At 42.1% G+C, this 27,648-nt stretch overlaps 1 protein-coding gene across 1 annotated transcript; it reads right to left on the bottom strand.

The window, feature by feature from the left end:
* Positions 1-4,027: 4,027 nt before the first annotated feature.
* On the bottom strand, positions 4,028-12,677 carry LOC121556419 (zinc finger protein 239). Its single transcript, XM_045219857.1, has 2 exons — positions 12,449-12,677; positions 4,028-5,311 (listed from the first exon to the last, which is right to left on the bottom strand). Exons 1-2 carry the CDS (start codon positions 12,606-12,608, stop codon positions 4,458-4,460), a joined length of 1,014 nt encoding a protein of 337 aa, XP_045075792.1. The 5' UTR covers positions 12,609-12,677; the 3' UTR covers positions 4,028-4,457.
* Between the last annotated feature and the right edge of the window lie 14,971 nt (positions 12,678-27,648).

Raw genomic sequence — 27,648 nt, 5'->3', positions numbered from 1 at the left:
AAAGAAGAACATTTGTGAGACGCAGAACAAATGAAAAGATGCTGGAGGAGTGCTTGATGCCATTTGTCAAGCATGGTGGAGGCAATGTGATGGTCTGGGGGTGCTTTGGTGGTGGTAAAGTGGGAGATTTGTACAGGGTAAAAGGGATCTTGAAGAAGGAAGGCTATCACTCCATTTTGCAACGCCATGCCATACCCTTTGGACGGCGCTTGATTGGAGTCAATTTCCTCCTATAACAGGACAATGACCCAAAGCACAGCTCCAAACTATGCAAGAACTACTTAGGGAAGAAGCAGTCAGCTGGTATTCTGTCTATAATGGAGTGGCCAGCACAGTCACCGGATCTCAACCCTATTGAGCTGTTGTGGGAGCAGCTTGACCGTATGGTACGTAAGAAGTGCCCATCAAGCCAATCCAACTTGTGGGAGGTACTTCAGGAAGCATGAGGTGAAATCTCTTCAGATTACCTCAACAAATTGACAACTAGAATGCCAAAGGTTTGCAAGACTGTAATTGCTGCAAATTGAGGATTCTTTGACGAAAGCAAAGTTTGAAGGACACAATTATTATTTATATTAAAAATCATTATTTCTAACCTTGTCAATGACTACATTTCCTATGCATTTTGCTATATTTCCTATTCAAACTAATTTCATGTATGTTTTCATGGAAAACAAGGGCATTTCTAAGTGACCCCAAACTTTTGAACGGTAGTGTATGTATGTATATATATTTGCGAGAGAAAAAATACATATGGGGGATTGGAAGTGATGCAGACAATTACATTGATGGAAGTTACATTCTATCTGCAATATTAAAGCTGATCTACCCCCCCCCCCCAATTTTATAAAAAACTAAATTTAAAAAAGTTTTTTTTTAAACTCAATGTTTAATCTCCCAGGACAAACTAGCTAGTAACAGCTATCTAGCTAAATGTCTATGAATGTTTCATGTGTGTTTCGAACCTGCCCCAAATTAATATGATTGATTCACAGTTGATTTTGGTATTTTAACCTGCTGGTCATAATCGCATCTGGTGGAGATAGACTAAATCATCATGGCCTTGTGGTTTGAGTGTCCACCTTGAGATTGGAAGGTTGGGAGTTCGAGTCCCGGCTGAATCATTCCAGACTAAATCATCATGCCCATCATGGCCTTGTGGTTTGAGTGTCCACCTTGAGATTGGAAGGTTGGGAGTTCGAGTCCCGGCTGAATCATTCCAGACCGTAAAAATGGAACCCGGTGTGTCTCTGCCTGGCACTCAGCTTTAAGGAGATAGAATGGGGTTAAAGCCCTGCGATAGACTAGCATCCTGTCCAGGGGGTGTATTTGTACATCAAGCTGCCTCACGCTACAGAAACAGGAGATAGGCTCCTGCTCCGATGAGCCGTTCTGGCTCACGCCAGGCAAGGCTCGTGCTAGGCTACTTACTTATCCAGTCAATGTTCAGAAGAAAACACATTCTGAATGTTAATCTGAATTTAGATGTGATCATGGGGGGTGGGTGCAACTCAATATTAGGAAGGTGTTCCTAATGTTTTGTGCACTCAGTGTAGATTAACAAAAATATAAATGCAACATGTTGAAAGATTTTACTGAGTTACAGTTCATATAAGGAAATCAGTCAATTTAAATTAATTCATTAGGCCCTAATCTATGGATTTCACATGACTGGGAATACAGATATGCATCTGTTGGTCACATACAGTGGGGAGAACAAGTATTTGATACACTGCCGATTTTGCAGGTTTTCCTACTTACAAAGCATGTAGAGGTCTGTAATGTTTATCATAGGTACACTTCAACGGTGAGAGACGGAATCTAAAACAAAAATCCAGAAAATCACATTGTATGATTTTTAAGTAATTAATTTGCATTTTATTGCATGACATAAGTATTTGATCACCTACCAACCAGTAAGAATTCCGTCTCTCACAGACCTGTTAGTTTTTCTTTAAGAAGCCCTCCTGTTCTCCACTCATTACCTGTATTAACTGCACCTGTTTGAACTCGTTACCTGTATAAAAGACACCTGTCCACACACTCAATAAAACAGACTCCAACCTCTCCACAATGGCCAAGACCAGAGAGCTGTGTAAGGACATCAGGGATAAAATTGTAGACCTGCACAAGGCTGGGATGGGCTACAGGACAATAGGCAAGCAGCTTGGTGAGAAGGCAACAACTGTTGGCGCAATTATTAGAAAATGGAAGAAGTTCAAGATGACGGTTAATCACCCTCGGTCTGGGGCTCCATGCAAGATCTCACCTCGTGGGGCATCAATGATCATGAGGAAGGAGAGGGATCAGCCCAGAACTACATGGCAGGACCTGGTCAATGACTTGAAGAGAGCTGGGACCACAGTCTCAAAGAAAACCATTAGTAACACACTACGCCGTCATGCATTAAAATCCTGCAGCGCACGCAAGGTACCCCTGCTCAAGCCAGCGCATGTCCAGGCCCGTCTGAAGTTTGCCAATAACCATCTGGATGATCCAGAGGAGGAATGGGAGAAGGTCATGTGGTCTGAAGAGACAAAAATAGAGCTTTTTGGTCTAAACTCCACTCGCCGTGTTTGGAGGAAGAAGGATGAGTACAACCCCAAGAACACCATCCCAACCGTGAAGCATGGAGGTGGAAACATCATTCTTTGAGGATGCTTTTCTGCAAAGGGGACAGGACGACTGCACCGTATTGAGGGGAGGATGGATGGGGCCATGTATCACGAGATCTTGGCCAACAACCTCCTTCCCTCAGTAAGAGCATTGAAGATGGGTCGTGGCTGGGTCTTCCCAGCATGACAACGACCCGAAACACACAGCCAGGGCAACTAAGGGTGGCTCCGTAAGAAGCATCTCAAGGTCCTGGAGGGGCCCTAGCCAGTCTTCAGACCTGAACCCAATAGAAAATCTTTGGAGGGAGCTGAAAGTCCGTATTGCCAAGCGACAGCCCCGAAACCTGAAGGATCTGGAGAAGGTCTGTATGGAGGAGTGGGCCAAAATCCCTGCTGCAGTGTGTGTGCAAACCTGGTCAAGACCTACAGGAAACGTATGATCTCTGTAATTGCAAACAAAGGTTTCTGTACAAAATATTAAGTTCTGCTTTTCTGATGTATCAAATACTTATGTCATGCAATAAAATGCAAATTAATTACTTAAAAATCATACAATGTGATTTTCTGGATTTTTGTATTAGATTCCGTCTCTCACAGTTGAAGTGTACCTATGATAAAAATTACAGACCTCTACATGCTTTGTAAGTAGGAAAACCTGCAAAATCGGCAGTGTATCAAATACTTGTTATATATATGTTGTATAAATACTTGGAAGGAATTGTGCGTAGAGCTCCGAGAAAGGATCGTGTCGAGGCACAGATCTGTCTATAGAAGGAGCTCAGCTGTTTATTAGGATCAGGATCAGATTGTACCATGAATTAAAATTAAGCTCCCTTCAGGGTGTTTAAGAAATAATAATATTAGTTGAAATGGTGTTTCTTTGTTGATGAGGATGGCGACCTGAGGATGACCCCTCTGCTCTTAAAGGTAAAAGAAAGAACAATACATCCACTTTATTTGTCATTTTTCATGTTCAAGATCAGTTAGAAACTAACTTGTAATAAACATATATCTGACATGAGCTGCCTAAGAGAGGAGAGGATCAGGAGAGGATCTCAACAGGTTTCTTGGTTTTAGATGTGTAACTGGTAATAAACATATATCTGACATGACCTGCCTAAGAGAGGAGAGGATCTCAACAGGTTTCTTGGTTTTGTTTATTGCTTTCACCAAGAGGATACAGTTAGAGTTGTATCACTCATTACAGTTTCAGTTGGCATTCAAATGTGTGGTATTATTACAGTATTGTACTGTGTCTATGCGCATCTATGTAAATGTTGCTGAGAACATGGCATAACATGCAGTTCATTACGCTAACAGACAGTTTTGATCAGTCAGCGGCTAGAAAGCAAGACGGAGAAAGGATTGACCTTCAGAACATAACACACGGCACAAAACCAATGACGCGCACATTCAGTATGCAGGACAACAGAGAACATGTCAACGAACAACTTATCAATGTTATCAGAACAACATCATCACATTTTCATACACCTTTTAGCTTGACGACTAAAATACACCAATTAACTCAATGAAACAACAACAACTAAATGAATGGAGGTTCCAAGGTTAGAATCAAGAAACGCACATTCTATTAATCTATTTAAGGGGTCAAGACAGGAACAGGGTTGGTCTTCCCCTGGTCTATTAAATCATTGACATTACAAAAATATCAAATTAAATCTAAGGGATTCTACTTGTATCCAATATATTAAAGTGTATAAACAAAGCAGACATTTTAAGTTTTTTATCTGAGATAATTTTTAAAAAGTAGAACTATTTCTAAGTAAGCTTTCATACATATTGATTTCATGAGGCATAAACAAAAACACTAATTCTCAGTCAAAAACATAAGTCAGAACACAACCTCTCTATTCTCTCATGTGATTTCAGGTCCTCTGACTGGGAAAATGTCTTTCCACAATGAGAGCAGTGGTATGTCTTCTCCTCCTGTGTATTTGTATGTATTCTTTCATGCTCTTTCAGGTTCCGTAACCGGGTAAATCTTATTTCACACAGGGAGCATTGGTAGGGCTTCTCCCTGTGTGTCATTCTCTCATGCTCTTTTAGGTTCCCTAACTGGGTAAAACTCTTTCCACACAAGGCACATTGGTAAGGCTTCTCTCCTGTGTGTATTCTCTCATGCTGTTTCAGGTTCATTAACCTACTAAAGCTCTTTCCACAGTGGGAACAGTGGTAAGGCCTTTCTCCTGTGTGTATTCTATTATGTATTTTCAGGTACCATAACTCGGTAAATCTCTTTCCACACTGGGAGCATTGGTAGGGCTTTTCTTGGTTGTGTGTCCTCTCATGCGTTTTCAGGCTCCCTAACCATCTAAAACTCTCTCCACAGTGGGAACAGTGGTAAGGCATCTCTCCTGTGTGTATTCTCACATGCGTTGTCAGGGTGCCTAACGACCTAAAGCTCTTTTCACAATGGGAACAATGGTAAGGCTTCTCCCCTCTGTGTATTCTATCATGCTGTTTCAGGTTCTCTAAACGGGTAAACCTCTTTCCACACTGAGAGCAGTGGAAAGGCTTTTCTCCTCTGTGTGTCCTCTCGTGCACTTTTAGGTTCTGTAACTTGGTAAAACTCTTTGCACAGTGGGAACAGTGGTGTTGTCCTGCTGGTTTGGACATTTCTGGGTCTGGTTCCTTTGAAGGACTCTTCCCGCTGTCAGAGTCTGGTCTCTCTCCTGGCAAAGAAACACTGAGTATTTAGTTAAACAGAAAGACCTGACTGAAACTTCCACATGATAAAACTGTGTTCCTATTAGGTTCAATCTAGACTAGATCCCTCAGTAACCTAAAGCCATTTTTCACAACATTTCTCCATTCAAAATAACCGTGGTGAGTGTAATAGAGTATCACACTAGGTTGGGTTTGCTCTTTCAGAACTCCACTAGGGAGAAGCAAACACCTGTGCCCCTTAAAAGACCCTCGCTTGAAAAAATGAGAAAAAAGTGGCAATATTACTGTTTGTCCCTCTTGAGACGCCATAGCAACAACAACCAGTATACACTTCCTCAAAAGAGGCCGAATTAATGTCAGATAAATCAAGAAATCTGTAATTAATTTTGACATTAGTTTTATTTTATTTTTAAAATATATTTTCTGCTAAAAATTGGAGTAAACTAATGGACACAACACTTAGGCTTCTACTTCCAGCTTTCTACATACTATATACATTTCACGGACACAATGTACAGTGGGGCAAAAAAGTATTTAGTCAGCCACCAATTGTGCAAGTTCTCCCACTTAAAAAGATGAGAGAGGCCTGTAATTTTCATCATAGGTACACGTCAACTATGAAAGACAAAATGAGAAAAAAAAATCCAGAAAATCACATTATAGGATTTTTTATGAATTTATTTGCAAATTATGGTGGAAAATAAGTATTTGGTCAATAACAAAAGTTTTGTCAATACTTTGTTATATACCCTTTGTTGGCAATGACACAGGTCAAACGTTTTCTGTAAGTCTTCACAAGGTTTTCACACACTGTTGCTGGTATTTTGGCCCATTCCTCCATGCAGATCTCCTCTAGAGCAGTGATGTTTTGGGGCTGTCGCTGGGCAACACGGACTTTCAACTCCTTCCAAAGATTTTCTATGGGGTTGAGATCTGGAGACTGGCTAGGCCACTCCAGGACCTTGAAATGCTTCTTACGAAGCCACTCCTTCGTTGCCCGGGCGGTGTGTTTGGGATCATTGTCATGCTAAAGACCCAGCCACGTTTCATCTTCAATGCCCTTGCTGATGGAAGGAGGTTTTCACTCAAAATCTCACGATACATGGCCCCATTCATTCTTTTTCTTTACACGGATCAGTCGTCCTGGTCCCTTTGCAGAAAAAACAGCCCCAAAGCATGATGTTTCCACCCCCATGCTTCACAGTAGGTATGGTGTTCTTTGGATGCAACTCAGCATTCTTTGTCCTCCAAACACGACGAGTTGAGTTTTTACCAAAAAGTTATATTTTGGTTTCATCTGACCATATGACATTCTCCCCAATCCTCTTCTGGATCATCCAAATGCACTCTAGCAAACTTCAGACTGGCCTGGACATGTACTGGCTTAAGCAGGGGGACACGTCTTGCACTGCAGGATTTGAGTCCCTGGCGGCGTAGTGTGTTACTGATGGTAGGCTTTGTTACTTTGGTCCCAGCTCTCTGCAGGTCATTCACTAGGTCCCCCCGTGTGGTTCTGGGATTTTTGCTCACCGTTCTTGTGATCATTTTGACCCCACGGGGGTGAGATCTTGCGTGGAGCCCCAGATCGAGGGAGATTATCAGTGGTCTTGTATGTCTTCCATTTCCTAATAATTGCTCCCACAGTTGATTTCTCTTCAAACCAAGCTGCTTACCTATTGCAGATTCAGTTTTCCCAGCCTGGTGCAGGTCTACAATTTTGTTTCTGGTGTCCTTTGACAGCTCTTTGGTCTTGGCCATAGTGGAGTTTGGAGTGTGACTGTTTGAGGTTGTTGACAGGTGTCTTTTATACTGATAACAAGTTCAAACAAGTGCCATTAATACAGGTAACGAGTGGAGGACAGAGGAGCCTCTTAAAGAAGAAGTTACAGGTCTGTGAGAGCCAGAAATGTTGCTTGTTTGTAGGTGACCAAATACTTATTTTCCACCATAATTTGCAAATAAATTCATTAAAAATCCTACAATGTGATTTTCTGGATTTTTTTTCTCAATTTGTCTGTCATAGTTGACGTGTACCTATGATGAAAATTACAGGCCTCTCTCATCTTTTTAAGTGGGAGAACTTGCACAATTGGTTTCTGACTAAATACTTTTTTTCCCCACTGTATTTTACAATAGTTATCTTTTGTTTGTTACTAGTCCCATCCTTCAGCTCCCATCTACCTCTGAAGCCCATCCTAACTGTGCTGTTTCACAAAGGTTCTGAACCTATATTTACAGTGGCTTGCGAAAGTATTCACCCCCCTTTGCATTTTTCCTATTTTGTTGCCTTACAACCTGGAATTACATTTTTATTTTTGGGGGGTTTGTATCATTTGATTTACACAACATGCCTACCACTTTGAAGATGCAAAATATTTTTTATTGTGGAACAAACAAGAAATAAGACAAAAAAACAGAAAACTTGAGTGGGTGGGCATAACTATTCACTATTCATTTTTGTCTCATCTGACCAGAGTACCTTCTTCCATATGTTTGGGGAGTCTCCCACATGCCTTTTGGCGAACACCAAACGTGTTTGCTTATTTTTTTTCTTTAAGCAATGTATTTTTTCTGGACACTCTTCCGTAAAGTCCAGCTCTGTGGAGTGTACAGCTTAAAGTGGTCCTATGGACAGATACTCCAATCTCCGCTGTGGAGCTTTGCAGCTCCTTCAGGGTTATATTTGGTCTCTTTGTTGCTTCTGATTAATGCCCTCTTTGCCTGGTCCGTGAGTTTTGGTGGGCGGCCCTCTCTTGGCAGGTTTGTTGTGGTGCCATATTCTTTTCCATTTTTGATAATGGATTTAATGGTGCTCCGTGGGATGTTCAAAGATTCTGATATTTTTTTATAACCAAACCCTGATCTGTACTTCTCCACAACTTTGTCCCTGACCTGTTTGGAGAGCTCCTTGGTCTTCATGGTGCCGCTTGCTTGGTGGTGCCCCTTGCTTAGTGGTGTTGCAGACTCTGAGGCCTTTCAGAACAGATGTACATATACTGAGATTATGTGACAGATCATGTGACACTTAAATAAAGTCCACCTGTGTGCAATCTAACTAATTATGTGACTTCTGAAGGTAATTGGTTGCACCAGATCTTATTTAGGGGTTTCATAGCAAAGAGGGTGAAAACATATGCACGGGGCCTCCAATTATTTTTATGGACTGGATCTTTATATTTACCACCTGTGTCCGGTTTCAGTAATAATGAAATCAGACCTTGTTGAGTATCTGATAATCTACCATTTACACAGGAGTGGTTAAAACATGCTAATAACGGTCCTCTGAGTATATAAAAAAAGGTTTGGTATACCTCGACTGGTATGCCATCCAGCCCTGGAGTCTTCCTGGACTCTACCATTTATATAGGAGTGGTTAAAACATGCTAATAACGGTCCAGGAGTTTTCCCGGACTTAAAGGCTTTAATTGCATCAATAAGTTCCTCCTCTGTAATTTGGCCTTCATACAGTGGGGGAAAAAAGTATTTAGTGTGGTCCTCTGTAGCTCAGCTGGTAGAGCACGGCGCTTGTAACGCCAAGGTAGTGGGTTCGATCCCCGGGACCACACATACACAAAAAAAAATAATATGTATACACGCATGACTGTAAGTCGCTTTGGATAAAAGCGTCTGCTAAATGGCATATTATAGTCAGCCACCAATTGTGCAAGTTCTCCCACTTACAAAGATGAGAGAGGCCTGTAATTTTCATCATAGGTACACGTCAACTATGACAGACAAAATGAGGAAAAAAAATCCAGAAAATCACATTGTAGGATTTTTAATGAATTTATTTGAAAATGATGGTGGTAAATAAGTATTTGGTCAATAACAAACGTTTCTCAATACTTTGTTATATACCCTTTGTTGGCAATTACAGAGGTCAAACGTTTTCTGTAAGTCTTCACAAGGTTTTCACACACTGTTGCTGGTATTTTGGCCCATTCCTCCATGCAGATCTCCTCTAGAGCAGTGATATTTTGGGGCTGTTGCTGGGCAACACGGACTTTCAACTCCCTCCAAAGATTTTCTATGGGGTTGAGATCTGGAGACTGGCTAGGCTACTCCAGGACCTTGAAATGCTTCTTACGAAGCCACTCCTTCGTTGCCCGCGCGGTGTGTTTGGGATCATTGTCATGCTGAAAGACCCAGCCACTTTCATCTTCAATGCCCTTGCTGATGGAAGGAGGTTTTCACTCAAAATCTCACGATACATGGCCCCATTCATTCTTTTTCCTTTACACGGATCAGTCGTCCTGGTCCCTTTGCAGAAAAACAGCCCCAAAGCATGATGTTTCCACCCCCCATGCTTCACATTAGGTATGGTGTTCTTTGGATGCAACTCAGCATTCTTTGTCCTCCAAACACGACGAGTTGAGTTTTTACCAAAAAGTTATATTTTGGTTTCATCTGACCATATGACATTCTCAATCCTATAGAAAATGTGTTATTGTGGGAAGCTTGTGGAAGGCTACCCGAAACGTTTGACCCAAGTTAAACCATTTAAAGGCAATGCTACCAAATACTAATTGAGTGTATGTAAACTTCTGACCCACTGGGAATGTGATGAAAGAAATAAAAGCTTAAATAAATCATTCTCTCTGACATTATTCTGACATTTCACAATCTTAAAATAAAGTGGTGATCCTAAGATAGGGAATTTTTACTCGGATGAAATGTCAGGAATTGTGAAAAACTGAGTTTAACCCTCCTGTTGTCCTGGGGTCATTCTGACCCCAAATTAAATCTTTTGCCGACAAAATATGTTTTTTATTCATCAATTGGTCTGAAAATAACGGTAGTTGTTTAATACTATGCTCTTTATGATTCAAACAAATTTGAAGTAATTTGATTGAATTATGGGTGTTTTACTAAATGTAATAACTTCTGTTGTCCTCTGGGGTCAAAAAGACCCCGCAGCACAAAGTTTACATACTGCTTGGCAAAACATCTTTGATCATGTTTCTTTGATGTGTGGGGTCAAGCAATGGTTATGACAACAACAAAAAAAAAAGTATTTTCTCACAGGTGTTTGGGCATTTCACATTTTAGTCTGAGAGAGACAGGCAGCACAATGAGGCAGAAGTTTTATAATGCACAGGAGGCTTGCAAGATAATTTTTGAAATAAAAGAAAATAATGACCAGGAGGACAATGCTGCACATAATGAGGATGAATCAACTGATGAAGAGGGTTCAGGGTCAGAAGAGGAGGAACATAATGATGAGGTGATAGATCCAACATACAGACAGCATGCTACTTCTTCCTCCGAAGATTCCCCCACATCTCCTGCTGCAGAAATGGAAGATGATTATGAATATAAGGAAATGGATGAACGTGATGATGACGTAGAATCTGAAGCTGGTATGGAAGAAGTGTCAGAAGTGGAGCACTGCACCTATTATGATGAAGAATCAACAGATGAGGTAGAATCTGAAGTTGAAATGGAAGAAGTGTCAGAAGTGGAGGACATCATCTATTATGATGAAGACGAAGAATCAACAGATGAGGTAGAATCTGAGGAAGAGGACCCAGCTGACCCTGAACCCTCTTCATCAGTTGATTCATCCTCATTATGTGCAGCATTGTCCTCCTGGTCATTATTTTCTTTTATTTCAAAAATTATCTTGCAAGCCTCCTGTGCATTATAAAACTTCTGCCTCCTCATTGTGCTGCCTGTCTCTCTCAGACTAAAATGTGAAATGCCCAAACACCTGTGAGAAAATACTTTTGTTGTTGTTGTTGTTGTCATAACCATTGCTTGACCCCACACATCAAAGAAACATGATCAAAGATGTTTTGACCCCACACATCAAAGAAACATGATCAAAGATGTTTTGCCAAGCAGTATGTAAACTTTGTGCTGCGGGGTCTTTTTGATCCCAGAGGACAACAGAAGTTATTACATTTAGTAAAACACCCATAATTCAATCAAATTACTTCAAATTTGTTTGAATCATAAAGAGCATAGTATTAAACAACTACCGTTATTTTCAGACTAAATATGTAACACAGAATTGATTGAAAATGTATACTGTATGCTTTATAAACAGTCAAACCAGGCAGGACAAAAGGTGTGATTATGGGCTGTCATTAATAAAAATAAAATGATTCAAAAACAGCATCCTCACTAAACTTTTACAAATACCACTCAGTGATAAGTGAAATAGTCAAAATAATAATAGGTCAAAATAATTCATAGTTTCATTGTATTTTTACTTAAAAACAGGGTATACTTTTATGTAAACAAGGTCTATTGGCTCTAAATTCCAAAACAAATGAAAAAAATTATAGTAATGGGTTGAACAGAAGTAAGAATAAAGATGTAACACAGAATTGATTGAAAATGTATACTGTATGCTTTATAAACAGTCAAACCAGGCGGGGTCATTTTTGACCCCAGAGGACAAAAGGCGTAAGGCATTTGGGAGGACAACACAAGGGTTAAATATATTTGGCTAAGGTGTATGTAAACTTCCGACTTCAACTGTATAAGTTATTTCTCCAAGATTCAATGGCTAGGCCCAGAGCCATGTTTACTGAACTAAAATATAAACAGAACATGCAACAATTTCTATAGTTTTACTGAGTTCGTAGCCTACGCCATACCATAACCCCACTGTTCACAACGTTGACATCAGCAAACCGCTCGCTCACACGACGCCACGTGGTCTACGGTTGTGAGGCCAGTTGGACATACTGTCAAATTCTCTAAAATGACGTTGGAGGCGGATCATGGTAGAGAAATTAACGTTCAATTCTCTGGATTACAGCTCCGGTGGACATTTCTCCACTCAGCATGCCAATTGCACGCTCCCTCAAAACTTGAGACAGCTGTGGCATTGTGTTGTGTGACAAAACTGCACATTTTGGAGTGGGCTTTTATTGTCCCCAGCACAAGGTGCACCTGTGTAATAATCATGCTGTTTAATCAGCTTCTTGATATGCCACACCTGTCAGGTGGATGGATGTAAACTAATTTGTGCACAACATTTTAGAGAAATAAGCTTTTTGTGTGGAACTTTTATATCAGCTCATAAAACATGGGACCATACAATTTACAATCATATTTTTGTTCAGGGTATCAAAACTATACATTATTTCAACAAGTGCAGTTTGTGACCCTGTTTTTAAGACAGTACTCACTGGTGTTAATCAGATCTTCAGTCTCCTCCTCCTCTCCCAAAACGTCTTCCTCCTCCTCTTTTCTTAACATAGCATCCTCTTCCTCTCCAAAAGGTTCTTTCTCTATAACATCATCTTCTTCATCTTTCAGTGTTATGGCCTCCACTTCCTCCTTTTTCATTCTGAAAGCTTCTACCTCCTCTTCCTCCACTGTGACAGCCTCTATCCCCTCTTCCTCTTTCACTCTGAAAGGTTCTTCCTCTTCTTTCACTGTAACATTCTCCTCTTCTTCTTTCAATGTGATACTGATAGCCTCCTCTTCCTCCACTGTGACGGCCTCTATCCCCTCTTCCTCTTTCACTCTGAAAGGTTCTTCCTCTTCTTTCACTGTAACATACTCCTCTTCTTCTTTCACGACAATGTTCAGCCCCAGAGCTTCTTTTTCCGTCCAACAGACCTCCTCTTCTTTAGCAGGGGGGTAGTTGCTTAGTGAGCTCATGGTCGGTGAGGTTAGCTAGCTAGATTGCTAGTTAGCATTAACGACTAGCCTGGTTCTAAGCTAATTTAGCAAGCCATCTAGCTACTAACCTGATTAACAACGTAAATATTACATTAAATGGGGCAACTAGCTATACGAAATTAGTATGTTTAAAACACAGGGACAAAAATACAACGAAACAGTCTAAAGAGCTTGAATGTTTCGTTTATATTGGCTAGCAAGCTACGGAGGTGGCTGACTAGCTGTTGTTGAAAACGTCCCGTCTCGTCCACTAGATTATACGTCACGCTGGCAGCAACGCCTGAAAGACGCACATCTCCATCACCTGACTGGAGTGGGGAAGCGTGTCTCGATTGATTAGTGCACATTTGTAATGAGTATACATTTAAAACATACTTTCCATCTACTACACATCTGGATTTAAAGGGAAATTATTACATAATATTCTGGTGTAACCTAAAATATTATCCCAGTTTGATATGCTGCTTGTGTATTCATTCCCATATTAGCAAAAAAAAAAAACGTAATGTTACGTAGGTCACAGAGAAACAATCACATGGCTAGCTAGTTGGCTACAGCAGGTTGATCCATTTCACAATAACCTGTAATGACTAGTTAACAAAATACGTTTTTTTGGGTGGATTCTTGGGTTTTCTTGTTGTGTTCTCATTTGTTGTGAGAGCAAAAGAAGAGTATCTTGTCTTGTTGTCTTCCCTTGCTACAAGTTTGGCTAAGCACTGCAAGCTAGCTAGCCTTTTTAGCTCCCTCTCGTTGATGAATGTTTATATGTCATGTTGTGAGCTAAACACTTAGCTGTTTGGATTTATTCACAATAAAGAGAAACATAATGAGTTACTTCACCCTTGTGTTGTTTCATTAATTTTGGGCTAGACCCAGTGGCGGCTCCTGAAAAAATTCTCAGGAGGGGCAATTTTTCTGATGATTTAGGTGACCTACACACATTTTAAAAAAGATATGTCCAGCAACAACATGAAGACAGGGGCAGCATATAAGTCAATACCAGAAGCATTTATTGACTGATCTGGGGAGATGGATTCCAGTTTCTGTGACAGATTATAAATAATCTCTGATGCCTTTGTTATATTAGCTTTTGGTTGAATGTACTGTCGTAGTAAATATATAATGTTATAGCTTGGTCTGACTAAAATCTTGTGCATGACCCATTTTGTGTTGGGCGTTTGTTTTCAATCAATGCTGTTCCTATCCTATAACAATGGACAAAAGAGTCCTATCTTGTCAGCCTTGTCAGCAGGTGGCCAAGGACAACACCCACGCCATAGGTCTCTCAGTTCTTCCAACTCACGAGTTCTTGCTCTGAGGACACACACACACACACACACACACACACATCATCACTGATAACACACACACATACACACATCATCACTGTTAAACACACACACACACACACACACAAATCCCCTCTCTTTAGGCTGAACATTTGAAGACAGAGAACCCGACTCAGAGCCAATGCAACAGTGGAGGGACCTCGCCCAACTCATCAGGACCAATCAGAAGATCAGAACTACTAGATCCAACCTACATCATTTATTGTATAAAATGTCTGCACACAATGTTTTCGGGCTCTCTTCTCCCTAAGAGTTTGACGAACGAGTCCGTGCACGCGATTCCAGATATCTTTACCTCTGAATAAACTGCCTTTATTATACCATATCCACCCTGTCCAAAGTCTCTACTTGGTCTCAGTTCTCCAGTAAACTTGTGATTATCAACAGTACACAACGGTAACAAACAATTGGGGAACTCACGGGGCAGATAGTAAGGTTCAATGACACAGAAAGCAGTTCAATGTCGGGTACAGAGTCGCTTCTCTTACCAGGATCGCGGTCCGCTCTGACCAGGGTGAAGCCGGCCGGCTCCACTTCTCTGTCCGGGACTCTGTCATCCAGCCAAGTCTCCCAGCTGTATTGGGATTCTGCTGCCAGCAAAGCGTTTTCATTATTTAGTCCGTTCAGTAGCGGGTATGTACACGATCAACAAGATCAGTCCAAAACCAACCACTGGAAATCCATGGTTGGCAGAATGTTTGTAAACTAAGTCTACAAATTAAAAACATAAAATAACGCCACACTGCAGGTCGCAACAGAGACGCGCTAGCGCCATTGTCTTAGTTACGTTCAACGTTACGTCACGTATGACTGAAAGCGCGTAGTGCAAGCCCACAGACACCCATAGAGAATGTATTGAAAGCTTTGAAATGTGAAAAAAATAGATTCTACATGACAGGCTATGAGAGACTTCTGGGCGATTTTCAACCTGACTGAAATCGCCCAAAAAACGGGCGGGGACATTTGAAGCACGACTTTAGCCTGATTTGACATTTAGTGGCTGGCAGATCAGGCGTGAACACTGATAACTGCTGTTGCCGTGATATAATTGATTAGAAAAAAAATCCCTTCCTTTTCCCGTTTGGCAGTGCGTCGCCCATATCGCCCTATTGAACAAGCCGTCCCTGGCTAGACCCCCAAGACACTTAACTAACCTTTCTGGATGTGGTAACTAGTGACAACCTTGTTGTTGTCAAAGAAGCGTCATGTCCACCAGATTATACGTCACACTGGCAGAATCGCCTGAAAGACCGGAGGAAAATATGTATAAAAAAAAAATATATATATATATATATATATTATATTGAGGCGTACAAAGAGTTTTAAATTAATTTTGTATTAAATATATATATAAACTGAGCAAAAAAGAAACGTCCCTTTTTTCAGGACCCTGTCTTTCAAAAATAATTCGTTAAAATCCAAATAACTTCACAGATCTTCATTGTAAAGTGTTTAAACACGGTTTCCCATGCTTGTTCAATGAACCATAAACAATTAATTAACATGCACCTGTGGAACGGTCGTTAAGACACTAAAAGCTTACAGACGGTAGGCAATTTAGGTCACAGTTATAAAAACTTAGGACACCAAAGAGGCCTTTCTACTGACTCTGAAAAACACCAAAAGAAAGATTCCCAGGGTCCCTGCTCATCTGCGTGAAAGTGCCTTAGGCATGCTGCAAGGAGGCATGAGGACTGCAGATGTGGCCAGGGCAATACATTGCAATGTCCGTACTGTGTGACGCCTAAGACAGCGCTACAGGGAGACAGGACGGACAGCTGATCGTCCTCGCGTGTAACAACACCTGCACAGGATCGGTACATCCGAACATCACACCTGCGGGACAGGTACAGAATGGCAACAACAACTGCCCGAGTTACACCAGGAACGCACAATCCCTCTATCAGTGCTCAGTGGTGTGTCACAGCATCATCGGACTGAGCTTGTTGTCATTGCAGGCAATCTCAACGCTGTGTGTTACAGGGAAGACATCCTCCTCCCTTATGTGGTACCCTTCCTGCAGGCTCATCCTGACATGACCCTCCAGCATGACAATGCCACCAGCCATACTGCTCGTTCTGTGCGTGATTTCTTGCAAGACAGGAATGTCAGTGTTCTGCCATGGCCAGCAAAGAGCCCGGATCTCAATACCACTGAGCACATCTGGGACCTCAGAGGGTGAGGGCTAGGGCCATTCCCCCCAGAAATGTCAGGGAACTTGCAGGTGCCTTGGTGGAAGAGTGGGGTAACATCTCACAGCAAGAACGGGCAAATCTGGTGCAGTCCATGAGGAGGAGATGCACTGCAGTACTTAATGCAGCTGGTGGCCACACCAGATACTGACTGTTACTTTTGATTTTGACCCCCCCTTTGTTCAAGGACACATTATTCAATTTCTGTTAGTCACATGTCTGCGGAACTTGTTCAGTTTATGTCTCAGTTGTTGAATCTTGTTATATTCATACAAGTATTTACACATGTTAAGTTTGCTGAAAATAAACACAGTTGACAGTGAGAGGACGTTTCTTTTTTTTGCTGAGATTATATATATATATACAGTACCTGTCAAAAGCCTGGACACACCTACTCATTCAAGGGTTTTTCTTTATTTTTACTATTTTCTACATTGTAAAATAATAGTGAAGACATCAAAATTATGAAATAACCCATATGGAATCATGTATTAACCAAAAAAGTGTTGAACAAATCAAAATGTATTTTATATTTGAGATTCTTCAAATAGCCACCTTTGCCTTGATGACAGCTTTGCACACTCTTGGCATTCTCTCAACCAGCTTCACCTGGAATGCTTTTTCCAACCGTCTTGAAGGAGTTCCAACATATTCTGAGCACTTGTTGGCTGCTTTTCCTTCACTCTGCGGTCCGACTCATCCCAAACCATCTCAATTGGGTTGAGGTCGGGGGATTGTGGAGGCCTGGTCATCTGATGCAGCACTCCATCACTCTCCTTCTTGGTCAAATAGCCCTTACACAGCCTGGAGGTGTGTTGGGTCATTGTCCTGTTGACATTTTTTTTGAAGTCCCACTAAGCCCAAACCAGATGGGATGGCGTATCACTGCAGAATGCTGTGGTAGCCATGCTGGTTAAGTGTGCCTTGAATTCTAAATAAATCACAGACAGTGTCACCAGCAATGCACCCCCACACACTAACACCTGCTCCTCCATGCTTTACGGTGGGAACCACATGCGGAGATCATCCGTTTACCCACATCGTGTCTCACAAAGACACAGCATTTGGAACCAGAAATCTAAAATTTGGACTCATCAGACCAAAGGACACATTTCCACCGATCTAATGTCCATTTCTCATGTTTCTTGTCCCAAGCAGGTCTCTTCTTCTTATTGATGTCCTTTAGTAATGGTTTCTTTTGCAGCAATTCGGCCTGATTCACACAGTCTCCTCTGAACAATTGATGTTGAGATGTGTGTTACTTGAACTCTGTGAAACATTCAATAGGGCCCCATGTAGCTCAGTTGGTAGAGCATGGCGCTTGCAACGCCAGGGTTGTGGGTTCGATTCCCACGGGGCCAGTATGAAAAAAATAACATGTATGCACTCACTAACTGTAAGTCACTCTGGATAAGAGCGTCTGCTAAATGACTAAAATGTAAATGTAAATTTGGGCTGCAATTTCTGAGGCTGATAACTCTAATGAACTTATCCTCTGCAGCAGAGGTAACTCTGGGTCTTCCATTCCTGTGGCGGTCCTCATGAGAGCCAGTTTCATCATTGCGCTTGATGGTTTTACGACTGCACTTGAAGAAACTTTCAAAGTTCTTGAGATCTTGAGTAATGATAGACTGTAGTTTCTCTTTGCTTATTTGACTTGGTCTTTTACCAAATAGGGCCATCTTCTGTATACGAACCCTACCTTGTCACAACTCAAATGATTGGCTCAAACGCATTAAGAAGGAAAGAATTTCCACAAATTAACTTTTCAGGTGACTACCTCATGAAGCTGGTTGAATGCCAAGAGTGTGCAAAGCTGTCATCAAGGCAAAGGGTGTTTATTCGAAGAATCTCAAATTTAAATATATTTTGATTTTCTTAATGCTTTTTTGGGTTACTACATGATTCCATATGTGTTATTTCATAGTTTTGATGTCTTCACTATTATTCTACAATATAAAAAATAGTCAAAATAAAGAAAAACCCTTGAATGATTAGGTGTGTCCAAACATTTGACTGGTACTATATATATATATATATATATATATATATATATATATATATATATATATATATTATATATATATATATATAATGTATATACACACACACACAATATCCAAATCCTATATACAATCAAATTCAAATTAATTTAGAAAAAGCCAAATCATATATCAAATTCAAGAGGTTTCAAGGATAAACTTAAGAGATGCAAAATTCCATTTATCTATATAATCATTTACATTTAGCAATTCAATTTAATTTTCAATATCCAATTAATATAAGTAACAACATCAGATTGCATTAAAGTTCATAATCAAAACTAAATCCACATTTTAAAATATTTAATCTGATTTTAAACATGATCAGGTCTCCAGATGAAAAAAACTAAAAACAGGCCTATTCTTTTGTATGAATTCATAAATACAATATGATTTAATGTGGCATAAACAAACACACAAATTCTCAGTCAAAAACATAAGTCAGAACACAGCCTCTCTATTCTCTCATGTGATTTCAGGTCCTCTGACTGGGAAAATGTCTTTCCACAATGAGAGCAGTGGTATGTCTTCTCCTCCTGTGTATGTATCCTTTCATGCTTATTCAGATGTCTTAACCGGTTAAAACTCTTATCACACAGGGAGCAGTGGTAGGTTTTATCCCCTCCTGTGTGTGTCCTCTCATGCGCCGATTCAGGGCCCCTAACTTGGTAAAACTCTTTCCACAGAGGGAGCATTGGAAGGGCTTTTCTCCTGTGTGTGTCCTCTCGTGAGCTTTTAGGTACCCTGATCGGGAAAATCTATTTTTACACTGGGAGCAGTGGTAAGGCTTTTCTCCTGTGTGTATTCTCTCATGTAATTTTCGGTGCCCTATCTGAGTAAAACTCTTTCCACAATGGGAACATTGGAATGGCTTTTCTCCTGTGTGTATTCTCTCATGCCTTTTCAGGTTATTTAACCAGCTAAAACTCTTTCCACAGTGGGAGCAGATCTTTCTCCCTCCAGAGTGTGTCATCTCATGCTCCTTCAGGCTCCCTTAACCAGCGATAACTAATTCCACAGTGGGAGCAGTGGTAAGGCTTCTCTCCTGTGTGTATTCTCTTATGTATTTTCAGGCTCCCTAACTGACTAAAACTCTTTCCACACTGGGAACATTGGAAAGGCTTTTCTCTTGTGTGCAACGTCTCATGCTGTTTTAGGTTCCAGAACCGGGTAAAACTCTTTCCACAGTGGGAGCAGTGATCTCGCCTCTCTGGTTTGGACGTCTCTGGGTCTGGTTCCCCTGAAGGACTCTTCCCGCTGTCAGAGTGAGAGTCTGGTCTCTCTCCTGCCAAAGACAAACAGATTATTTAGTTAAACAGAAAGCTGAATGAAACCTCCACATGATACTAGGTCTTCCTATGAGGTTTAACCGGGAATAGATCCCTCAATAAAAGAGCAGAGCGTGTTAGCCAGCAGCATCCCACCCTGCATCCCACTGCTGGCTTGCCTCTGAAACTAAGGAGGGTAGGTCCTGGTCAGTCCCTAAATCACAGTGTCTGTAGTGCCAAGTCATCACAGAGTGGCTGTAATGCTTGTAGGCCAGTGTTTCCCAAACTCGGGACCCCAAAGGATGCACGCTAGGTTTTTCCCTAGCACTACACAGCTGATTGGGTATGGTAACTCCTACTCCTACAGGTTAGCCATCCCTGTGATTGGGTATGGTAACTCCTACTCCTATAGGTTAGCCATCCCTGTGATTGGGTATGGTAACTCCTACTCCTATATGTTAGCCATCCCTGTGATTGGGTATGGTAACTCCTACTCCTATAGGTTAGTCATCCCTGTGATTAGGTATGGTAACTTCTACTCCTATAGGTTAGTCATCCCTGTGATTGGGTATGGTAACTCCTACAGGTTAGCCATCCCTGTGATTGGGTATGGTAACTCCTACTCCTATAGGTTAGCCATCCCTGTGATTGGGTATGGTAACTCCTACTCCTATAGGTTAGCCATCCCTGTGATTGGGTATGGTAACTCCTACTCCTATAGGTTAGCCATCCCTGTGATTGGGTATGGTAACTCCTACTCCTATAGGTTAGTCATCCCTGTGATTGGGTATGGTAACTCCTACAGGTTAGCCATCCCTGTGATTGGGTATGGTAACTCCTACTCCTATAGGTTAGCCATCCCTGTGATTGGGTATGGTAACTCCTACTCCTATAGGTTAGCCATCCCTGTGATTGGGTATGGTAACTCCTACTACTAAGGTTAGCCATCCCTGTGATTGGGTATGGTAACTCCTACTCCTATAGGTTAGCCATCCCTGTGATTGGGTATGGTAACTCCCTACTCCTACAGGTTAGCCATTCCTGTGATTGGGTATGGTAACTCCTACTCATACAGGTTAGCCATCCCTGTGATTGGGTATGGTAACTCCTACTCCTATAGGTTATTCATCCCTGTGATTAGGTATGGTAACTCCTACTCCTATAGGTTAGCCATCCCTGTGATTGGGTATGGTAACTCCTACTCCTATAGGTTAGCCATCCCTGTGATTGGGTATGGTAACTCCTACTCCTATAGGTTAGTCATCCCTGTGATTGGGTATGGTAACTCCTACTCCTATAGGTTAGCCATCCCTGTGATTGGGTATGGTAACTCCTACAGGTTAGCCATCCCTGTGATTGGGTATGGTAACTTCTACTCAGATAGGTTAGCCATCCCTGTGATTGGGTATGGTAACTCCTACTCCTATAGGTTAGCCATCCCTGTGATTGGGTATGGTAACTCCTACTCCTATAGGTTAGCCATCCCTGTGATTGGGTATGGTAACTCCTACTCCTATAGGTTAGCCATCCCTGTGATTAGGTATGGTAACTCCTACTCCTATAGGTTAGTCATCCCTGTGATTGGGTATGGTAACTCCTACTCCTATAGGTTAGTCATCCCTGTGATTGGGTATGGTAACTCCTACAGGTTAGCCATCCCTTGTGATTGGGTATGGTAACTCCTACTCCGATAGGTTAGCCATCCCTGTGATTGGGTATGGTAACTCCTACTCCTATAGGTTAGCCATCCCTGTGATTGGGTATGGTAACTCCTACTCCTATAGGTTAGCCATCCCTGTGATTGGGTGGGTAACTCCTACAGGTTAGCCATCCCTGTGATTGGGTATGGTAACTCCTACTCCTATAGGTTAGACATCCCTGTGATTGGGTATGGTAACTCCTACTCCTATAGGTTAGCCATCCTGTGATTGGGTATGGTAACTCCTACTCCTATAGGTTAGCCATCCCTGTGATTGGGTATGGTAACTCCTACTCCTATAGGTTAGCCATCCCTGTGATTGGGTATGGTAACTCCTACTCCTATAGGTTAGCCATCCCTGTGATTAGGTATGGTAACTCCTACTCCTATAGGTTAGCCATCCCTGTGATTAGGTATGGTAACTCCTACAGGTTAGCCATCCCTGTGATTGGGTATGGTAACTCCTACTCCTATAGGTTAGCCATCTCTGTGATTGGGTATGATAACTCCTACAGGTTAGCCATCCTTGTGATTGGGTATGGTAACTCCTACTCCTATAGGTTAGCCATCCCTGTGATTAGGTATGGTAACTCCTACTCCTATAGGTTAGTCATCCCTGTGATTAGATATGGTAACTCCTACTCCTAGGTTAGCCATCCCTGTGATTGGGTAAGGTAACTCCTACAGGTTAGCCATCCCTGTGATTGGGTATGGTAACTCCTACTCCTATAGGTTAGCCATCCCTGTGATTGGGTATGGTAACTCCTACTCCCATAGCTTAGCCATCCTTGTGATTGGGTATGGTAACTCCTACTCCTATAGGTTAGCCATCCCTGTGATTGGGTATGGTAACTCCTACTCCTATAGGTTAGGCATCCCTGTGATTGGGTATGGTAACTCCTACTCCTATAGGTTAGCCATCCCTGTGATAGGGTATGGTAACTCCTATAGGTTAGCCATCCCTGTGATTAGGTATGGTAACTCCTACAGGTTAGCCATCCCTGTGATTCGGTATGGTAACTCCTACTCCTATAGGTTAGCCATCTCTGTGATTGGGTATGATAACTCCTACAGGTTAGCCATCCCTGTGATTGGGTATGCTAACTCCTACTCCTATAGGTTAGCCATCCCTGTGATTGGGTATGCTAACTCCTACTCCTATAGGTTAGCCATCCCTGTGATTAGGTATGGTAACTCCTACAGGTTAGCCATCCCTGTGATTGGGTATGCTAAATCCTACTCCTATAGGTTAGACATCCCTGTGATTGGGTATGGTAACTCCTACTCCTATAGGTTAGCCATCCCTGTGATTGGGTATGGTAACTCCTACTCCCATAGCTTAGCCATCCCTGTGATTAGGTATGGTAACTACTACTCCTATAGGTTAGCCATCCCTGTGATTGGGTATGCTAACTCCTACTCCTATAGGTTAGCCATCCCTGCGATTGGGTATGGTAACTCCTACAGGTTAGCCATCCATGTGATTGGCCAATCACATCAAGATTATGATCAGTGATTAGTTCATTGACTTCCGTCTCGCTTCCGCATTGTCTCCGTGCTGCTGTGCTGTTTGTTGCTACTTGGCTACCTGCCAAACTATTCACATTTTACTTTTAATAAACGTTTAATCAAACTCTGTGTCCCGAGACAGAAGAGTCATTTTCCTGTGCGTTTTTGCTGCCAACTTTACTTTATTTTCCTTTTTTCCATCGCAACTTTTTTCCCTCATTCAACTTTTTCACTCCGGACGCTTTATCTGGACATGGTTCGTCAACATCTTCAACAGCCGAAGCTAAGTAGTAACATTAACATGATGTCTTCTAATTGCAGTCGCTGTACTCATAATATACAGGAGAACGATCGCCTTACGGCGAGAATAGCTGTGCTACAAGCCCAGCTTCAGACGCAATCGTTAGGCAAGGGTAATTTCAGTGTAGGAAAGGAAGAAACAGCGTCTGTGCCACCAGTAAGTACAGATAGTAACGTTAGTATAAATCCCCCCGCACAGTCCCCGCAGCCGGACAACTTTCTCATGGCTTCTGGAGGGAAATACTGTTGGAATGCTCAACCGGTGTCGCTCATTCAGCCGACAGAAACTTTCAACCGGTTTTCCCCATTATGTAGCGAGTCGGAGTCTGAGTCTGAGTCTTCTCTTGTCTCTACTCCTCCCGTTACGGGGTCTGAGACGCCGAAGGCTCCCACCATTAGCTCTGACAAATTGAAAACCCTAGTCATTGGCGACTCCATTACCCGCAGTATTAGACTTAAAACGAATCACCCAGCGATCATACACTGTTTACCAGGGGGCAGGGCTACCGCAACGTTAAGGCTAATCTAAAGATGGTGCTGGCTAAAAGCTAAAACTGGCGAGTGTAGAGAGTATAGAGATATTGTTATCCACGTCGGCACCAACTGATGTTAGGATGAAACAGTCAGAGGTCACCAAGTGCAACATAGCTTCAGCGTGTAAATCAGCTAGAAAGATGTGTCGGCATCGAATAATTGTCTCTGGCCCCCTCCCAGTTAGGGGAGTGACGAGCTCTACAGCAGAGTCTCAGCACTCAATCGCTGGTTGAAAACTGTTTTCTGCCCCTCCCAAAAGATAGAATTTGTAGATAATTGGCCCTCTTTCTGGGACTCACCCACAAACAGGACCAAGCCTGACCTGCTGAGGAGTGACAGACTCCATCCTAGCTGGAGGGTGCTCTCATCTTATCTACCAACATAGATAGGGCTCTAACTCCTCTAGCCCCACAGTGAAATAGGGTGCAGGCCAGGCAGCAGGCTGTTAGCCAACCTGCCAGCTTAGTGGAGTCTGCCAATAGCACAGTCAGTGTAGTCAGCTCAGCCATACCCATTGAGACTGTGTCTGTGCCTCGACCTAGGTTGGGCAAAACTAAACATGGCGGTGTTCGCCTTAGCAATCTTATTAGGATAAAGACCTCCTCCATTCCTGCCATTATTGAAAGAGATCGTGATACCTCACATCTCAAAATAGGGTTACTCAATGTTAGATCCCTCACTTCAAAGGCAGTCATAGTCAATGAACTAATCACTGATCATAATCTTGATGTGATTGGCCTGACTGAAACATGGCTTAAGCCTGATGAATTTGCTGTGTTAAATGAGGCCTCACCTCCTGGTTACACTAGTGACCATATTCCCTGCATCCCGCAAAGGCGGAGGTGTTGCTAACATTTACGATAGCAAATTTCAATTTACAAAAAAAAATGGCGTTTTCGTCTTTTGAGCTTCTAGTCATGAAATCTATGCAGCCTACTCAATCACTTTTTATAGCTACTGTTTACAGGCCTCCTGGGCCATATACAGCGTTCCTCTCTGAGTTTCCTGAATTCCTATCAGACCTTGTAGTCATAGCAGATCATATTCTAATTTTTGGTGATTTTAATATTCACATGGAGAAGTCCACAGACCCACTCCAAAAGTATTTCGGAGCCATCATCGACTCAGTGGGTTTTGTCCAACATGTCTCTGGACCTACTCACTGCCACAGTCATACTCTGGACCTAGTTTTGTCCCATGGAATAAATGTTGTAGATCTTAATGTTTTCCACAAAATCCTGGACTATCGGACCACCATTTTATTACGTTTGCAATCGCAACAAATAATCTGCTCAGACCCCAACCAAGGAGCATCAAAAGTCGTGCTATAAATTCTCAGACAACACAAAAATTCCTTGATGCCCTTCCAGACTCCTTCTGCCTACCAAGGACGTCAGAGGACAAAAATCAGTTAACCACTTAACTGAGGAACTCAATTTAACCTTGCGCAATACCCTAGATGCAGTTGCACCCCTAAAAACGAAAAACATTTGTCATAAGAAACTAGCTCCCTGGTATACAGAAAATACCCGAGCTTTGAAGCAAGCTTCCAGGAAATTGGAACGGAAATGGCGCCACACCAAACTGGAAGTCTTCCGACTAGCTTGGAAAGACAGTCACCGTGCAGTACCGAAGAGCCCTCACTGCTGCTCGATCATCCTACTTTTTCCAACTTAATCGAGGAAAATAAGAACAATCCAAAATTTCTTTTTGATACTGTTTCAAAGCTAACTAAAAAGCAGCATTCCCCAAGAGAGGATGGCTTTCACTTCAGCAGTAATAAATTCATGAACTTCTTTGAGGAAAAGATCATGACCATTAGAAAGCAAATTACGGACTTCTCTTTGAATCTGCGTATTCCTCCAGGGCTTAGCTGTCCTGGATCTGCACAGCTCTGCGAGGGCCTGGGATCGGGAGAGACACTTAAGTGTTTTAGTACTATATCTCTTGACACAATGATGAAAATAATCATGGCCTCTAAACCTTCAAGCTGCATACTGGATCCTATTCCTACTAAACTGCTGAAGGAGCTGCTTCCTGTGCTTGGCCCTCCTATGTTGAACATAATAAACAGCTCTCTATCCACCGGATGTGTACCAAACTCACTAAAAGTGGCAGTGATAAAGCCTCTCTTGAAAAACCAAACCTTGACCCGGAAAATATAAAAAACTATCGGCCTATATCGAATCTTCCATTCCTCTCAAAAATTTTAGAAAAAGCTGTTGCGCAGCAACTCACTGCCTTTCTGAAGACAAACAATGTATACGAAATGCTTCAGTCTGGTTTTAGACCCCATCATAGCACTGAGACTGCACTTGTGAAGGTGGTAAATGACCTTTTAATGGCGTCAGACCGAGGCTCTGCATCTGTCCTCGTGCTACTAGACCTTAGTGCTGCCTTTGACACCATCGATCACCACATTCTTTTGGAGAGACTGGAAACCCAAATTGGTCTACACGGACAAGTTCTGGCCTGGTTTAGATCTTACCTGTCGGAAAGATATCAGTTTGTCTCTGTGAATGGTCTGTCCTCCGACAAATCAACTGTACATTTCGGTGTTCCTCAAGGTTCCGTTTTAGGACCACTATTGTTTTCACTATATATTTTACCTCTTGGGGATGTTATTCGAAAACATAATGTTAACTTTCACTGCTATGCGGATGACACACAGCTGTACATTTCAATGAAACATGGTGAAGCCCCAAAATTGCCCTCGCTTAGAAGCCTGTGTTTCAGACATAAGGAAGTGGATGGCTGAAAACTTTCTACTTTTTAAACTCGGACAAAACAGAGATGCTTGTTCTAGGTCCCAAGAAACAAAGAGATCTTCTGTTAAATCTGACAATTCATCTTGATGGTTGTAAAGTCGTCTCAAATAAAACTGTGAAGGACCTCGGCGTTACTCTTGACCCTGATCTCTCTTTTGACGAACATATCAAGACTGTTTCAAGGACAGCTTTTTTCCATCTACGTAACATTGCAAAAAATCAGAAATTTTCTGTCCAAAAATGATGCAGAAAAATTAATCCATGCATTTGTTACTTCTAGGTTAGACTACTGCAATGCTCTACTTTCGGCTACCGGATAAAGCACTAAATAAACTTCAGTTAGTGCTAAATACGGCTGCTAGAATCCTGACTAGAACCAAGAAATTTGATCATATTACTCCAGTGCTAGCTTCCCTACACTGGCTTCCTGTTAAGGCAAGGGCTGATTTCAAGGTTTTACTGTTAACCTATAAAGCGTTACATGGGCTTGCTCCTACCTATCTTTCCGAGTTGGTCCTGCCGCACATACCAATACGTACGCTACGGTCACAAGACGCAGGCCTCCTAATTGTCCCTAGAATTTCTAAGCAAACAGCGGGAGGCAGGGCTTTCTCCTATAGATCTCCATTTTTATGGAACAGTCTGCCTACCCATGTGAGAGACGCAGACTCGGTCTCAACCTTTAAGTCTTTACTGAAGACTTATCTCTTCAGTAGGTCATATGATTGAGTGTAGTCTGGCCCAGGAGTGTGAAGGTGAACGGAAAGGGCTCTGGAGCAACGAACAGCCCTTGCTGTCTCTGCCAGGCCGGTTCCCCTCTCTCCACTGGGGTTCTCTGCCTCTAACCCTGTTACAGGGGCTGAGTCACTGGCTTGCTGGTGCTCTTTCATGCCGTCCCTAGGAGGGTGCGTCACTTGAGTGGGTTGAGTTACTGACGTGATCTTCCTGTCTGGGTTGGCGCCCCCTTGGTTTGTGCTGTGGTGGAGACCTCTGTGGGCTATACTCGGCCTTGTCTCAGGATTGTAAGTTGGTGGTTGAGG

The sequence above is a fragment of the Coregonus clupeaformis genome, unplaced genomic scaffold, assembly GCF_020615455.1.
Source record: "Coregonus clupeaformis isolate EN_2021a unplaced genomic scaffold, ASM2061545v1 scaf2836, whole genome shotgun sequence".
In the NCBI taxonomy this organism is placed as follows: Eukaryota; Metazoa; Chordata; class Actinopteri; order Salmoniformes; family Salmonidae; genus Coregonus; species Coregonus clupeaformis.
This window is presented reverse-complemented; position numbering and strand designations above follow the sequence as displayed.